This window comes from Petaurus breviceps, unplaced genomic scaffold (genome assembly GCF_028583685.1).
Source record: "Petaurus breviceps papuanus isolate PSGF00001 unplaced genomic scaffold, PetGlider_PUasm1.0 90625, whole genome shotgun sequence".
NCBI lineage: Eukaryota > Metazoa > Chordata > Mammalia > Diprotodontia > Petauridae > Petaurus > Petaurus breviceps.
In genome coordinates, this window is record NW_027187289.1 from 7162127 (window position 1) to 7180191 (window position 18065).

Sequence of the window (18065 nt, forward strand, 5' to 3'; positions counted from 1 at the left end):
TGACCTGCAACCCAGAAATTGCTGGAAATGAAGAGCTCCACCCTAAGCAAAATTCAGTTTCCAAGGAATTTAGCAGTTTTGATGTTAGGAGCATTTAAAGTAAAAGTAAATAGTTATTCTTAATACCTAAACCAGATAGGGATAAAACATAGAACTATAGACTAGTATCATTAATTACTATCCATTCAAAATTTTAAAAATAAGTCCTGTTAAACACGTTACAGTAATTTATCCAAGAAATCATTCATTTTGATCAAGTTGGATTTATACTAGGGAAACAAGGATGATTTTGCATTCTAGGAAAACAGTTGTCAAAATGAATGATATTTGAATCCAAAACATTCAAAATTCACAAGATTTTCTTAAGCACTTTAAAAAAGCTTTTGACAAAGAACAACATTCATTCCAAAAATCCTACAAAATATAGGCATAGCCCTAGGAATTTTTTTAATACCATAGAAAATATTTATCTAAAACCAAAGCAAGCATCTTATACAATGAGGATATATTAGAAACTTTCCCAACAAGTACAAGAGCAGATCGAAGATGTCCGTTTCCCCACGGTCACCACCATTATTATTTGATACAATTCTAGAAATGCCAACAATAGTAATAAGACAAGAAAGAAATGCTTAAAGAGTAAATAGGGAAAACAGCCGAAGTACAACAGAATGCTATAATTTAAGGGAAGCTTTGTTTATAATCTTGGAAATGAGATTTTTAGCATAAGTAACTAATGAGGATAATCCTTACATGGAACATGGAAAGTCGACTATACTTGAATATGTGAGAAAGATACTTATCTATCTAAGATACTTACCATCTAAGAATGAAATTATCTTTTTCATTCTTAAAGAAATAGAAGCAGCACTGTTCTAGACCATGAGAACATAAGCTGCTTGAAAGCAGGGATTATTTCACTTCTGTCTTTGTATCCCTGGTGCCTATCATATTATTTGACTCTTTAATAGAATAGTTGCTTAATAAATGCTAATTAATTATTTGTTTGGCCTTCCTCTGACAAAAAAAGAACAGAGAATCAAAGTAGAAATGATAGGAACAGTAGGAGTAAATGTATTGGCTATAAAATTTATGATAGAGGAAGGAGTAACACCAGCTATAATCTGAGAGATATTCTGTTCAGAAAGAAACTAGGTAGCTAAGTGCCATGATAGGTAAGAGTGCTGGATTTAGAATCAAGAAGACTTGAGTTCAAATCTAGCCACAGACACAATAGCTGTGTGACCTTGGGCAAGTCACTTATCAGCCTCAGTTCCTCTATGAAATGGGAGTAATAAATGCATCTATTCTTCAAGATTGTTGTGAGGATAAAATGAAATATTTTTAAAGCACTTTGCAAAACCTAAGGATCTATATAAATGCTAGCTATTATTTTTCCGTGACCTAAGATTCTAAAAGGGAAGTCATATTAAGAGACACTAAAGACTCTCAAAAGGGAAATAATGATGAAACCAACAAAGATTGCTGTGAGGAAGAAAATGGGGAGCTAGCTGTCTTCAGAGAAATGTGGTTGAACAGGGAACTTACCATAAGTGATTTTCAGTGCTGGGAACAACAAGGCCTGGAACAAATTGGTTTATAGCAAATGCTATAAACATAAATAACTTTAAAAGAGTTATTCTGAAGGCAGCTAGATGATCAAGGAAAGAATAGGTTCAGTGCATTAAATGGATAGCACTATACCCTAGAGGTGGTATAGTTAAAAACAGAAACAAAATCAGCATAGTAGCCTCATACTTTCTTCAGTGGGAATGATCTTCAGACTCCACACAAATGGTTAGTAGGTATATTGGAAGGACCACTGGCATCGGACCCTGGGTTCAGATTTACTCCTGATAACTTCCTGTGTTACCTTGGGCAATTCCCTTACCTCCCTGAGACTGTGTGCTATAATAGAGTCAGAGAAATCCTGGTTCTGCATCTCCCTGGCCAGACACTTGACTTCTTTGGGTGTCAGTTCCTGACCTTAAAAGACTTATTTGTAAGGAAGATATCCTTACATTTAGAGCATGCAGAAAAGGAATTGTATGCCTAGAGGTAGAGTGTTCTTCACCTTTGGAGGACTGTATTCTAGCATGACTAGACTGACTTTTCCTCATACTTAACGTTTTCTCACCTGTGTCTCTGCATTCTTACAAAACCTTTGACAGACTTGGAGCATGTCTTCTATCTTCTATGTTCTTCTATCTATCTAGCCTTGAAGAAAATGATTCTGTCAGGTGGAGTTAGAGCATGTCTTCTATCTTTAACTCCACCTGACAGAATCTTTTTCTTCAAGGCTTAACTCATGTGACACCACCTACCTCCTCTGAACCCTTTCCCGAACTCTCCCATTTGCTAGCACTCTCTCTCTCTCCTCAAATTACCTGGTAGTATACTCATCGACATAGGTGTCATAGCCTATCCCCAGTCCTCACCACCTCTGGGGTACAAGTTCTTTGAAGGTAGAACCTTTGTTTCATCTTTGTATCTTTATATTCTAGCACAATACTTCACAAGTAAGTGGCATTTTGTCATGATTATATGTATTGAAGTGAAGATGAATGGTCATTTGTTGTGAATGTTGTAAGGCAGATTTTTGCATTAGGTATGGGTTAAATGAAATGACCTCTGAAGTTCCTTCCATCTCTCGCCTTTCATGCTTCCTTAAATTATAACAAACCATAATTCAAAGGGAAAAATGAAAGAATATGTAGACGTTATATTTCCTGATATAACTGGATTATCTGCTTTAATATAGGGAAACAATAGTATGGATAATCCAAATCTGAGTCATTTTAAATTAGTTTGCAAATTTGTTGCTATTCCTCCTTCTGATTCACCATCTTCTTTATGATTTGGCTAGGCTAATACTTAAATTAGTTTGTCTTCTCCAGGCACCCATGAAAATGTAAAGGAGAGGTGCCTCAAGGAATGTCCTTAAGTAATGATAGAACAGATTAGTATTAAGATGTCCTACACATAGTTTCTTCTACACCTGTTCATGTGCTGCTGCCCTGTGCTGGTGGAAGTCTCACTCCTGGATCACTACAAATTTATGTTATCTCATTCCAAATAGGCTATCACTGCTTTAAAGGAATCCTCTTATTCTTTGCTAATTTATTCTTCAGCCCAAACTTTTTCTTCTCTCCTCTAGTCTCCTACACAGCCTACTTCCCCTCTCCCTCAGTAGAGAACCTCACCTCATACTTTACTGAGAAAACAGTCCATTTACCATAAGCTCCCTTTTCTCCCTTTTTCTTCATCTTAAAAATCCCTTGGCATCATCCCTTTTTCTCTTCCCTTTTCCTCCAGGCTATATTGAAGGTATGGCTCTTCTTACCAAGGTCAAACTGTCCACTTGTACCATTGATCCCACCCCTTATTTTATATTGCATTTGCCTTCATCCTGTCTCCCACTCACCTTGGTCACCTATATACTGGCTCCTTCCCAGCTTTATATAAATTATGCCTTCAGAATTCTTCACTTATTCTGCTGTTCCTATCCAGCAGTTAACCTATACCTTCTCCCTTTCACAGCCAAACTCATATGGAAGCAGTTTTTTACACACATTGCTGCCTTCTCTCATGTCTGAACTCTTTTAATTCGTGGCTTCACATTTAGTTACTTAACTGACACTGCTGTGATCTCCTAATGCAAAGCCAGTGGTCTTTTCTCAGTCTTCTTCTTTCTTGATCTCTTTGCAGCATGTGTGCCTCTTGACTCCTTTCCTCCTGAGTATCCTGTCCTCAGAATTTTTGTGACACTACTTTCTTGGTTTTCATCTTACCTGTGTTCCACTCCTTTACCTTGAATGTTCAAGATGCATTCTTTAAACTCTTTTCAGTGATCTCTTCAGCTCCCATGGGTTCAACGGTTATTGGGTGGGGGAGGGGAGGGGCGTGTTTTGTATATGTATGTACAGAGAGAGTGTGAGAGAATTCCCAGATCTGTATACCCAATCCTGCTCTCTTCTGAGCATTATCTGCTCAGTAAACATTAGTACTTTCTGTGTGTTAGGCACTATGATAAGCACTAGGGGTACAAGGAAAGGCAAAAAACTGGTCCTTGTTTGAAAGGTCTCACATTCTAATGGGAAAGCAGATACAAGTTAATGAGTATCATTGAGAGGTAATCTCAGAAGGACCTGGGAGAGGAGGCAGAAAGACCTCTGGCAAAAGGTGGCATTTGAGCTGAATCTTGGGGGGGAAAAGCCAGGAGGGGAGAGCATTCCTGGCATGAGAGATAGCCAGTAGAAAAGCATGGAATCAGAGATAGAATGTTGGGTGTGAGAAACAGCAAAAATGCCAGTGTTACTGGATTTTAGAATATGTGGAGGGCTATAATGTAGGAAATCTGTAAAGAGATGAAGGGGCCAGAGCTTTAAAAGCCAAACACATAGGATTTTATGTTGGATCCTAGAGGTAGTAACAAGGAGCCTTCTTGAGGGAGGGCGGTATTAATTTGACAGCTAAATGGAAGAAGATCTACAGATGGTGAAAGACTTAAGGCAGAGATGCTGGCCAGAAGGATATTCCAGTAATCTGGGCATGTGGTTATGAAGGCATCCACAAGGATGCATTAGGGATGGAGAGCAGGGGACATATACAAGAGATGTTATGAAAGTTGAAGCAGTAGGACATGGCAACAGATTGTATATATGTGGGTTGAATGCAAGTAAGGAATCAACAGTGCTGCTGAAGTTGAGAGCCTGGGTGACTGAAGAGATAGTACTGTTCTTGTACTATACTATCTAATATCTGAGTTGAAAAGAGGGGAAGATTTGGTAGAGAAAGATAATGAGTTCTATTTTAGACACACTGTGTTCAGGATGTGACACTGGAGGTCTTGAGAGACATTACATAGATATGACAAATACCTACATTGATAAGTGCCTTATAGGAGCTGGTAAGATCACCAAGTGAATTGGAATAAAGGAAAAGAGAAGTGGGACTAGGATGGGGCCTTGAGTGATAGCCATAGTTAGTGGGAGTAATCTAGATGAAGAGAAAAGAGAAATTATGTCAAAGGCTTCAAAGAAAGAGCTCAAGAAGGCTGAACATCAGGAGGAGATTATTACACGTGGCAATTGAGAAATCGAGTGGCAAACTTGAGGATGATGACAGAATTAAGGGTGTGAGGTAGCATGGAAGAGTAAGTGAAGGGTAAGTAATTTAACTATGTCGTTGAGTAACATTGATAGCCCAAAATAGGTTGGGCTGAATTTTTCTCTCCTCAGTCTCCTTTTCTGGATCTTCATCTAAATTACTCCCAGTAACTATTTAGGTAGGTTCACAGCATAAAAGTGTGAAGAAAAAAGTATGTACGGCTGTATTATAATCTTATGGCCATCGTACCAAGCTTGATACTACCAAAACTTACTGTTAATTACCCAAATGTGAGCCCCCTTTATTTTGGCATTTAGATTTCTCTGCAAACCATGGCTAACTTTATCTTATGGAAAGATTGGAAATTTTTTCTAGATGGGCAATTTCATAATCCTGTAGCCAAAAAAACCATTAATCTTAGTGCCATTTTTACAGATCTATTTCAAGTTTATATCAATGTTTAATATTGTCATATTTAAAAGATCAATCTTTTCTCTTACTTTAGAAGTTACAGTATGTTCATGTTCATCTGATGTGTCAGCCAAGTTTGTTCTTCATGCTGTACAGCTTGTGAAGCAAAGAGCATATCGAAGTCATGAATTCTACAAGTTTTCTTCCCTTCCAGAGAAAGGAACCGTGACGGAAGCATTTCCTGTTTTAGTAAGTTAATACAATATTTTGAGCTACTATAAAGCTTTTCTGTTGTGTGGACTTAGAATAGTAAAAAAAAATCATGTAATGACTTAAAATTTACCAGATACTTTCCCAGAAAAACCTTTTAAGTTAGACTGTGCCCATTATTGTTACCATAAATGAAGGAACTGAACTCTCAGAAATTTTAAGTGAGTTGTTTATATCCTCACATGGATATAGCAAGTGTCCTTTTTGTTCTATTTCATTGATGCCTTTTGTTTTTATATCACAAATATTTATTGACATCACTTCATGCACTTTCAGTAGAATCCTCCTACTGTCATAAAGAATAGTCAAGGAAAACTATCCAGCATAATGACTTTGTCTGATTCCATTTGGCCCTAGGTTTAAGGGATTAGATAAGAACTGGGATTTCATTAGTATAGAGAAGTTCCAGATAATTATTACCTTTTCTGCAAGATAAAATCTTAAAGAGTTTCACAGCCTGTTTTATGTCAGAAGGACTTGAACTCCGATCTTCTGACTTCAAGGTCAGCTGTTCATCTACTGCTTCTCAGTCTGATTTTTTTCTTTTTGCTAACTTCACATCGTTTTGTTACCTATTTATTGGAAGATGACTAGGTTTCATTTATTTGTTCTCAAATTGCTATTTATCTACTATTTTAGACCTTTTGATTTGTGATACTTGATGCAAAGATTTTTTTTCTCATTTGACATTTCTTACACCATTTGCATTGATTTTACTCATGTTAAAACTACAGTTTGCAAATGGTCTAGTTTGTCTTTGATGAAATTTTTATCCCTTGTTTTGTGAATTTTCCACCTAATCTTTGGTCTCTAAAGGAACTTCTGTTCATTCTTTCTTCCATTCCCCGTCCCCCCATTTTTTTGAGATAATGTTTTATATTTATTTTGCTTGGACATTTGAAGCTTATTTCAATATGTAGTGTAAGACCATTTTCCATTCATTTACTTTACAGTTTTCTCAGAAGTTCTTGTCAAAGAGGAAGTCTGGGGTTTGTGTTTTCAGGTTATTGAAATTTGTGTTTATTTTTAAGAGATGACTAAGACTTTTTAAAATATGAATATGTATATATGTGTACACATATGCATATATTTAGTCAACAAGCATTTGTTAAGCATTTACCGTGTGCCATTTACTGACATAAAGAAAAACAAAACAGCGCCTGCCCTCAGCTCACATTCCGATGGAGAGGGGAGGATCCTGGCAGCTGGGGATTAATAGGGAAACCCTTCTGCAGAAGGCGAGATCTGAACAGTCTTAAAGGAAGCTATGGAAAGTCAAAAGAGGAGGAAGAATATAGTAGACATGGGTTGATCAGCAGTACAAAGGCCTGGAGATGGTAGATGGGGTGGACGAGAAAGAACAAGAAATGTGAAATTTAATAATGCCAGTCTTTTGTTTTTCTTGCATTTTTTATAATCATTATTTCCCTTTAAATTCTCAACCATTAAGATTTCCATGCTGCTTGCACTCTAGTTATCTTCTTCCTTCCTCTGCCCCAAACCTGAACTCTGACTCTGGTAATCTGATCTTTGATAGGCGAGTTTTCACTTTATCTTCCCATGTGTCTATATCACTTCCAAATCATGCTACTGTCTCCCTTTACTTCCTACCTCCTTTTTATGTATTTTACTCTCTCATTAGAACATACCATCTTGCAAGCATTTAATAAAGACTTTTTCTTCTTTAATTTACATGATACCAATTTTTCTTTTTTTTTTCTCTTTTTTTTTTCCTTTTGGAGGGCAGTTGGGATGAAGTAACTTGCCCAAGGTTACATGGCTAGTTTTTTTGTGTTAAGTGTCTGAGGCTGGAACCGAACTCAGGTCCTCCCAACTCCGGGGCCAATGCTTTACTCACTGTGCCACCTAGCCGCCATGAATTTTTCTATTTTTAAAAATTTTATTTTTATTTCCAGTTATAAAATATAACCTTTCCTTACATCCCCTTCCCTACCCATTAAGAAGGCAAGAAATAAGATACCCATTATACATATGAAGTTATGCAAAACATTTTCATATTAACCATGTTTCCCTTGAGAGTGGAATAAAGAAAAGGGAGGAAAAAATATGCTTCAGTCTGCACTCTGGAAAACATGAGTTCTCTGTTTGGAGGTAGAGAGCATTTTACATCAAAAGTCCTTTGGAGAAGTGATATATCATTATATTGATCAGATTAGCTAAATCTTTCACAGTTATTTGTCTTTATAATATTATGATTTTTGTATAGATTGTTATTCTTGTTCTGTTCACTCTGCATCAGTTCATATAAACCTTTCAAGGTTTTTATGAAACTATTTCTTAAATCATTTTTTATAGCACAATAGTAGTATTCCATCACAATCATGTGCCTTAACTTGTTCAGCTGTTACCCAAGTGATAATTCTTTGCTGTTTTAAATAAAGATAAAGAGGGGCAGCCGGGTAGCAAAGCAAGTAAGAGCACCGGCCCCAGTGTTGGCATGACCTGAGGATCGAATCCGGGCTCAGACACTTAGCACCCACCCAGAAACACCTGGCCCTGTAACCTTGAGCAAGTTACTTAACCCCAATTGCTTTAAATAAATAAATAAATATAAAGAGCTGTTATAAATTTTATTTTTTTTTAACATACGGAACTTTTTCATTTTCTGTTTAGTTTTGTTTTAAATCTCCTTCTGGTATAGACGTAGTAACAATATTGGTGGGACAAAGGGTATGCAGTTTTTTTAGCCATTTGGGCATACTTCCAAATTGTTCTATAGAATGGTTTAACTAGTTCACAGCTCCACCATCACTGTGTTAGTGTACCTATTTTCCCACATCCCCTCCAGTATTTGTCATTTTTTGTCACGTTAACCAATCTTTTGGGCATGAGTTGTTTTCATTTGTATGCTTTTAGTTATTAGCTATTTATAGCATTTTTTCATATGACTATTGATAGCTTTGACTTCTTCCTCTGAAAACTACCTGGCTCATATCCTTTGACCATTTATCAATTGGAGAATGGCTTCTATTTTTATAAATTTGGGTCAGTTCTCTGTATTTGAGAACTGAGGCCTTTATCAGAGAAGCTTTCTACAAAGGTCTTTTTGTTTTTTTCACCCCTAGTTTCTGATTTTGGCTGCATTGCTTTTTTAAATTTTATATAATCAAAATTAACCATTTTGTCTCCCATGAACCTCTCTGTCTCTTTTTTGGTCATGGAGGATCCCCTTATCCATATATCTGACAGATAATTTTTTTTTTAATTCTCCTTGATGTCAATTTTTCTGTTAAGTATCTGAGATTGATACTTTGTATGTAGCTTTTATTTGAATTTTAGACTTTGTATTTTAGGAATATGGGGGATTTTTGTAGTTTGAGATTTTGAATAATCTTGATGCACGAAAGTATATTCACATAACTAGTCAGATGTCATCAATACTGCACACATTATGAGTTTCTCTAATTTCTTTCTTCTCACTATGCATCTCAATCATCTTTCAGTTTTTTCTGGTTTACATCAGAAATAAAATTTAGTAAAATACTTTACTGGCTTTGAAACTGCCATATAATTTTTTTGGGTACTTATTTAATTACTCATGGAAGGAATATTAAACAGGTCTAATACTTTCTAAATATTTCTCTTTTATAAATAGTTATAGCCCATTCTACTTTAAAATTAAAATATATCAGTCTCACCTTAAAATTTCATGAAATTGTTTTAAATAGCAAAGCAAAAAAAGCATCAGTGATAAACTTGCTTTATACCAAACACTAACTAGGGAGTAGCATTGTAGAAAAGCAGTTTTGTAAACATGTAGTAACTATTGAGGTCTTATTTAATCTTGGTTGAGGGGATATTAAAGTAAAAATTTAATTGTGGTTACTTTTCTATATTTGTGGGGAAATTTCCATCCTTGCTTTGTGTTTATAACATTTTCTCAGCTATCTATAATTTAGTCACTTCCAGTCTATTGTATTTTCTTCTTTGAAATATTTCATATATCTTCTGGTTATATAGCTCCTTTGCCCTGAACAGTATGAAGTCCACTACCATCAAAAACTTTGAAAATTATCCCAGTTTAACCAAAGAAATTATACTAATTGTTAAAAATAGACATTTTTCAATTGATCTTATTCTTAGATTTTAAGTTTTCGTTTCCTCTCTATGGGCTATACAGTTTTTTCAAATTTAGTTAGTAGCTTTGTTCTGTACATCGTGTGTTGTATATACTTCATAGCATAAACTTTTCTAGTGGATTATCTTCCCCTTATCAGCTCTAATTTTTGCATAAGACACACACAGGGCCAAGAATAGGATGAATTGATCATGTGTTATCTGAGAACACCTATCTTAAATTTGAGTTATTTTAGTTCCTAATTTAGATGTATGCCTATCCTGAAACAATGAATATTGATATTCTGAAACTTACAGTGATATAAGAGGAAAGGCAATTAAATATTTGTGATTCACTTTTTCATTCACAGGGTGGAAAGGCAATTGAATTTTGTATTGCTCGATGGTGGGCAAGTCTTAGTGATGTCAATATTGATTATACAGTTTCCTTCCATGGGATAGTTTGTACTGCTTCTCAGCTAAACATTGTAAGTATAATCACATTACATTTTTAAAGATATGAATTCTTTTTCTTATTGTGAAATCATATCCCGTCATGGCAATCATATGTAAATTGCCCATCTGCGGTGATTCTCCTTTCTGTATATAATTAGTTTGATCTTAGAGAACAAATATATTGGTCAGTAGAAGCCTACTCAGGCTCTCCCAGCCTGGCAGAATTTTCTTTTTTTTTTTTATAATTTTTTTTTTGCTTTTTGGAGGGCAATTGGGGTTAAGTGACTTGCCCAAGGTCACACGGCTATTTTTTGTGTTAAGTGTCTGAGGCCCCATCTGAACCCAGGTCGTCCTAACTCCAGGGCCGGTGCTCTATTCACTGTACCACCTAGCCGCCCCCTGGTAGAATTTTCAAGGGAAGAGTAGCAAAGCACAAACATGTTGGACCTATAATCCCAAGTATTGATGAAATGAATCCACCCTATATGTTACAGATTTAAGTTAATTCAGTTTAATGGAGAAGTGACTATGGTTCTGTTAATTGCAGATTTTTTTCAGGTTTTTAGTTGTTTAAATGTTTTTTAGTTAGCTTATACAATTATTCTGATCTATTTCTTTAAAATTTTAATTTAATTTGAAACATGATTATGTAATGCTTTAATTGTAGGCCCATTCAGTTATCTTGAAGCCAGTGGTGTTAATATTTTAAAGCTAAAATAGCAACTAATTTTTTAAAAAAATTGTTTTTTCTCTAGCATGCCTCAGAAGGAATAAACCGTTTTGATGTTCAGTCTTCCTTGAAATATGAAGATCTTGCCCCTTGCATAACTTTGAAGAGCTGGGTCCAAACTCTACGGTATTAATTGTATTTTTCTGTGAGCTATAAATATTAACAGCTTTTTGTGGGGAGGTGTTACTCTTATCCAAAACTTTTATAGTCTTTGAATACCCTTATACTGCAATACTAGAACTACCCACAGACCAAATCAAGATATCCATGGCTATTTTTTCCATTTGTACCCTATTTGAAATACTTTGTGTTTGATGAGTTGGGTATCCTTCCTATTTAGGAAGTTATCCTTTTTATTAAAATAGCTGTTTCTATAAAATCACTAAGTTAATGGAAGCTAACTACTTATTTCACACTTAAACTATGAGGATAAATTAGAGATCGAGTGGAAGCTCTTTGAAAAAAACAGCAATAGTAAATACAAGAAAGTATTATTTATTTTTATTGTTCAGATGAATCTGATCTTAATTCATGTCAGCATGGGCGCTATTGGCAAAGTACATTACAAGTAATCTAATTCTGGGAAGAGATCTCCTGGTGATGTACAAAATACCTAGAAGTATGACCTAGAATTGACAGCAAAGCATGATAAAGTCGAAGTTGTGTAAGATATTCAGCCATCCAGAGTGCTACATGTCAGCATTTTAAGGCTGAATACCAAAAATTGAACTGCATCTCAGGGAAGTAGATGATCCTCATAATTAATTTTACTTTAACAATTTATATAAGGTACTGAGAACTCTTTTTATTTATTCTCTTTCTACACTATTAGTGTCTTGACTATTATTCTCATGTAATAAGAATTACTTTGTATGTTAACTATTGTCTTATTTTTAAAATTCTTTGTAGTGTGGCTTCAATTAGATTTCTTACTCTTCTCTTACTCATCTTATCCAATTTGATTACACTTACCATCAGACTAACCTGGAACTAAAATCTTAATCTTTTCACTGACTTTGTTTTGCTAAACATGATATTCTGAAACCTGGATAATTAATTTGGAAAGTCTAATTTTGAAAGTTTGGGATTGAATTTTTGCCTACAGTAGTCTAAATATCTAAAAAAAAAATCGGAATATTTTTAGATTTTCCCTTTCTTTGATGCCTTCTTTAAATTTCAGAATGTCACAACAAAATTAAAGGATCACTCTTTTGTATTATAGTTGATATTTGCTCTAATCATTTTCACAGAAAAAAAAAACCCTAATCTCTATTTCCAAATTTATCTTAAGTATTTGATGTGGAAAGATACAGCTCCAATCCTTTTAGGCAAACTCCCTGTGTTGTGCAGGTCTTTGGTTGTATTTACTGTTGAAACAAATTAGTTATTTTTTGAGCATTTAAAAATATTTATTATTCAGAGATTCATTTGAATGTTAAATATGTTTAAAAGAAATTTTATTAACTTTTCTGTTAGTATTAAGATGTTACATTCCAGTTTTAGAAACATAGTACTATTTAATTACATCAATATTATTTTATGTTTAATTTAAAAGACTATAATTCCCTAATTGCAGACCAGTAAGTGCAAAAACAAAACCTTTAGGATCCAGAGATGTTTTACCAAATAATCGTCAACTTTATGAGATGGTCTTGACGTATAACTTTCATCAAGTAAGTATTTGCATAAAGAAAAATGTTTTATTTATTTATGATCAAAATATATATTATTTAAGTATGCATTCTTTCTGTGAATCATCATAACTGAAAATTAAGGAGAGAATGTAAGAGCTGAAGCAAATAAGCAACAGTATTTATCCTAAAACATTCTGGAAACAGCACATATATTTGTACCGCCATAATTCCTGTTCAGTAACTAGCATTTAAGTATCTGCTTTGTGTCAAGCTCTGTGCTAAGTACTGGAGATACAGATAAAGGTTAAAAAAATAAAATAATCCAATGGAAGAGAAAACGTGCAAAGAGCTAGGTACAAATATGGTGGATATGTTCTGATAATTGAGAGTGATTTCAGAGGTAGGGCACTAAGTTTAAAGAGTATTGTGAAAGGCTTCTTGAAAAAGGTTAGATTTTAGCTGAGACGTGAAGGAGCCCAGGAGGAAGGGATTAAGAGACAGGATTCCAGGCAGTGGAATAGCCAGAGTCTAAAGATTCTAAATAAGGCACTATCTAAATAAGGCACTATCACTGGGTCACCAAGTACCGGGGAGTAAGGTGTATGAAGGCTATGGATAAGAAGGGGAACAGTTTATGAAGGACTTTAAAAGCCAAATAGAGGATTTTGTATTTGATCCTGAATATAAAAGGAAGCCATTGGATTTTATTGAATAATGATTGGGGGTAGTGCAGGAAGAAAAATTTGACACCTGAGTGGAGGGTGGACTAGAGTACACAGAGTCACAAGGCAGAGAGACCAATCAAAAGACTATGAAGTTCAGGTGTGAAGTGGAATGGGGGCCTTCACCATGGTGGTTTATAGTGTTAGAGGAGAAAAAGGGTGTCGTATTCAAGAGATGTCATAAAGGTAGAAATGACAGGATTTGACCACTAATTGGATATGAGAGGTGAGAGTGAAGATTTGAGGATGACCCTTCTGTTGCAAGCTTAGTGATACAAGGATGATGTTATCCTTGACAACACTAGAGAAGTGAGGAAGAAGAGAGGGTTGGAGGAAAAGATGAATAGAGCCCTTCAGTTTTAGATAAATTGAATTTAAGCTGTCTAGAAGATTTCTAGTTCTAGATGTCTAAAGGGAAATTAAAGATGCAAGACTGGAGGTCGCAGAGAGGTTAAAGTTGGACAAATAGATTTAAAAGTCATCAGCATAGAGATGATAATTGAATTCATGGCAATTGATGACATCACTGAGTGATATAGTGGAGAAAAAAAGAGGACCCAGCACAGAGACCTGAGGGACAGTCACAATTAGCAGATGTGACCTAGATGAAGATCCATCAAAGGAGACATATCCATCAAAACATCATATAGGTAGGAAAGGCAAGAGAGATTAGTATTATGAAGACCTGGAAAGAAGAAAGTATTAAGTATGAGATGTTTATTGAGAGTACCAAAAGATACAGATATGTTAAGAAAGATAAGGATTGAGAAAAGGCCAATGTATTTGATAATTAAGACATCACTAGTAACTGGAAAGAGCATTTTCAGTTGAATGATGAAGTTGGGAAGATGCTCTTCTCAAGGAAGTCAGCCACAAAAAGAAGATAGAGAACAATAGCTAGCAGAGATAGACTGTCACCTCAGGGGTTTTTTTCAGCAGACATTTACTAAGTATATTGTGTGTGTGTGTGTGTGTGTGTGTGTGGTAACTGTGTATAAGGATGGAGATAAACAGCAGTCATTGAATGTATACAAATAAGTATAAGTTGTAAAATGCTTAAGTGTCTAGGAGGTTTCAAGCAGAATGGCTTGAGGCAATCAAGTATTAAAGCAGTTGATTCTCTCTGGGAAGGAATCAGAGAAGACTTTATAAGGAAAAAAAGGTGAGAAAGTTGTTATAGTTATGGAGAGTGTGTAAAAAGAGGTCAGAACAATATTAGAAAGTGGTGTAGTCCAGTAATTTAAGTACCAGAGTTGTTTAGTACTAAACATATCAAACTAAAATTTACCATTTGAGGGTACCTGAATATTTTTGGAAATTTTATTGTAAAACTATTATTAGGTCTACCAGGTATCGATAATGAAGGAAAAGAATAGCATCTTTAACATATCCCGATATATCCCTTCATAGCTATTTAATTTCTAATAGGTAAGCCCTCATTAATTTTCTATAGACCAGCATAAGGTATATGGTAAGTAACATGCCTCAGATTTTAAGGTTCTGTAGAAAATCACACTCAGAATTTTCTTCAGCTTTCCTTTTATCTGTCTTTTAGGAAAGCATTGAGATATTGTCATATCAAGTACAGTACACAATTAAATGTTTATTAATATTTTTATTATGGTGATAATTAATCCAAGTATCTTTCTGTATAGAGGATGCTTTATTTTTTTATAAACAAGAGATAAAAGTTAAATGTTTTTGTAAGAGTCATTTGTGGCTATAACTGATGGAACAGTTTTCAGTTGAAGTTTTTGTTTTCAGTCTTATCAATTCAGGAAAGTTTTTTAAAGATGTGATTGTGTGCTCTCCTCACTTTCTATATCTTTATGAAATTAAACACTTTTCAATTAAATTAAATTAAACAATTTCTTTGTTCTTGTTGTATTTGAAATAAATATTTTATTTTAATCACAGTATTTTTACTTTCTTGGAATTTTTATAATGAAGACATCCCTAATCTTTTGTAAAGTATTATCCTAATGAGCATATTACTTTGTGAAGTTCCCTTTTCTTGTATTTCATTTTATCTTACAATTTTTTTAATTTTTAAAATTTATTCTAAATTTAATTTCTAAAATTCTTTTACAAGGGTTTTTAAATGGTTAATTTTCTTTTTGAAGAAATCATATTTGTATATTTTTTGTAGCCAAAGAGTGGGGAAATAACTCCGAGCTGTCCTCTGCTTTGTGAATTATTATATGAATCAGAATTTGACAGCCAACTTTGGATTATTTTTGACCAGAACAAGAGACAGATGGGATCAGGTGATGCCTATCCTCACCAGGTATCTTTAGAATAATTTCCTGACTTTAATCATGAAGTGAATATAGTCACTTTACTTAATCTGTATTTTTGACATGTCATATTTACTAAAAAAAAAAGAAAAAAATTGTGCTTCTAATACATGTGAATTTCTTTTGGTTACCATTAGATTGTTAGATCACAGGTATCCCATCAATCAGGGTTCTTAATCTGAAGTCCACAGGTCTGAGTTCAGCAAGTGTATGAATTTTTAAAATTTTGGTAACTTAATTGCCCACATCATACTTTTTTTTGGTAATTCCATGTATTTTTTATTAACTTAAACACATACTGAAGAAAGGTCCATAAACCTCACCAGATTATCCAAAGGGTTTATCTCACACATACACACACACACACACACACACACACACACAAGATTAAGAACTCCCAGTATAGATAAATATAAATCAATGTTAATGGGATAATTTTTACAGATTATCTTGTAATGCCTTTATGGACCAGATGGACATATATTAGATGAATTCAGAACTCGTTGTATAATCAGAACCAAAGAATGGTTATGAAGGAATGTCTCTAAGGGAATGCCCAGCAGTCTGTCCTTAGCTCTTTTGTATTTACCATTTTTGTCAGTGACTTGGATCAAAACAAAAATAATAATCTTATCTAACTTGCAGATGATATAAGACATAGAGAGATAGTTAACATATTGGAGAACACTCAGGATCCCCAAATAGTTTTGATGGCCTAGAAGAGTAGATTGAATCTACATTTATTTTTGTCCAATTCTATCAGTAATTGAGTCATGTTCAGAAAGTTAACTTTACAAGAAGAAAATGACAGAGAAATGACCAAAAGATGACTTGTGTGAAAAAGATCTGAGAGTTTAAGTGGACTCTAATTATACTTAGTGTGAATTCAAAATTGGGCTGTATTAATAGGCATATAGGCCTAATGTACAGATTGCAGGTGGTGATAACTGCCCTGTGTAGACTCCATTTAGAGAACTGTATTCACTTCTGGGTACCACTTTTTAGGGAGAATGTTGATAGGCTGGATGATTTCCAGAATGTGACCACGTTTTTGAGAAAATTAGAGACCATATCATTTAAGTTTCCATGAAAGGAATTTTAGGTATTTAACCTAGATAAGAGAAGACTTAGAGGGTCAAGTAGTTGACTCTCTGTGTTGGAAGATTTAGATTTGTTCTACTCAGTTCCTGAAGGAAGAACTAGGAAACTAGGTGGAGATTACAGATAAACCACTTAAGGCTTAATATAAAGAAAAGCCTCCTCACAGTTAGCATTTTCCTATGAAGTGCTTTGCTTCATGTTCCCTCCTAAAGTAGCCTGTTCTCCTTTTCATGGTTTCCCTATGGTTAGCTTTAAAGAGAGCTAGATGAGTAGTTGTCATAGATGTTGTGGGAGGGATTCGTGAACTTTTTATACTAGACTGGATGACATCTGAAGTTCCTTCCCTGTAATTCTGTGCTTCCGAAGCTGAAGAATTATATTATTATTCCTATTAAGTTTCTAAAACAATTCACATTTTAGCTAAGACAAGAATTTGTTTTCTTAGTATAACATATTTGCTTGAATAATCTTTATTTCTTATAAACCCTTTTGCTTTTTTCAGTACTCTGTCAAATTGGAGAAGGGTGATTATACAGTTCGACTACAAATACGTCATGAACAAATCAGTGATTTAGATCGTCTTAAAGATCTTCCATTTGTTATTTCTCATAGACTATCTAATACTTTAAGCTTAGATATTCATGAGAATCATAGTCTTGCTCTCCTTGGAAAGAAGAAGTCAAATAGTTTAACATTACCACCAAAGCATAGCCAGCCATTCTTTGTTACATCATTATCTGATGACAAGTAAGTAATACTGAATTAATAAAATAAACCAAATAATTATTACATTGTTCATTTCTTGTATTTCATAAGCTATATTTGTAATATGGAAAGGTTTCTTTCTCTTTTCTGCCATATGCACTTTTTGGAATTCCAAGAGACGTTGGAATTGTTTAATTTTAGTTCTGATTTTTATGTTTTAAAACCTTTTCCTTTCTTGATTTATTTTTCAGGATACCGAAAGGGGCTGGTCCAGGATGTTATCTTGCAGGATCCTTAACATTGTCAAAGACTGATCTGGGAAAGAAAGCTGTGAGTATCTATTTTACCTAATGAGTATGCTATTTTAAAAAAAAATCATATTTCTCCCAAAATGTTAATTAACCAAGACTTGCAGATAAGTCAAACAAGCAAACAAAATTAGATGTGAAAAATTTTACCACCTCCTTCAGGAATTATCAGTACTGTTGCTACTTTCTGTTCATATGAGTTTTAGAATTATTTGTTTGGGTTTTTTAGGCCATTAGCCTCTACT

At 34.4% G+C, this 18065-nt stretch overlaps 1 protein-coding gene across 5 annotated transcripts in view; it reads left to right on the forward strand.

Moving 5' to 3' along the window:
* Window positions 1–18065, forward strand: part of TPP2 (tripeptidyl peptidase 2) — a 96312-nt gene that overhangs the window by 52130 nt on the left and 26117 nt on the right. For all 5 annotated transcript variants that reach the window (XM_069064212.1, XM_069064209.1, XM_069064210.1 and 2 more), the window contains exons 17-23: window positions 5615–5769; window positions 10239–10355; window positions 11079–11179; window positions 12630–12726; window positions 15559–15696; window positions 17310–17554; window positions 17764–17842. In XM_069064212.1, coding sequence (XP_068920313.1) covers window positions 5615–5769; window positions 10239–10355; window positions 11079–11179; window positions 12630–12726; window positions 15559–15696; window positions 17310–17554; window positions 17764–17842 — 932 coding nt within the window. The remainder of the gene's footprint in view (window positions 1–5614; window positions 5770–10238; window positions 10356–11078; window positions 11180–12629; window positions 12727–15558; window positions 15697–17309; window positions 17555–17763; window positions 17843–18065) is intronic.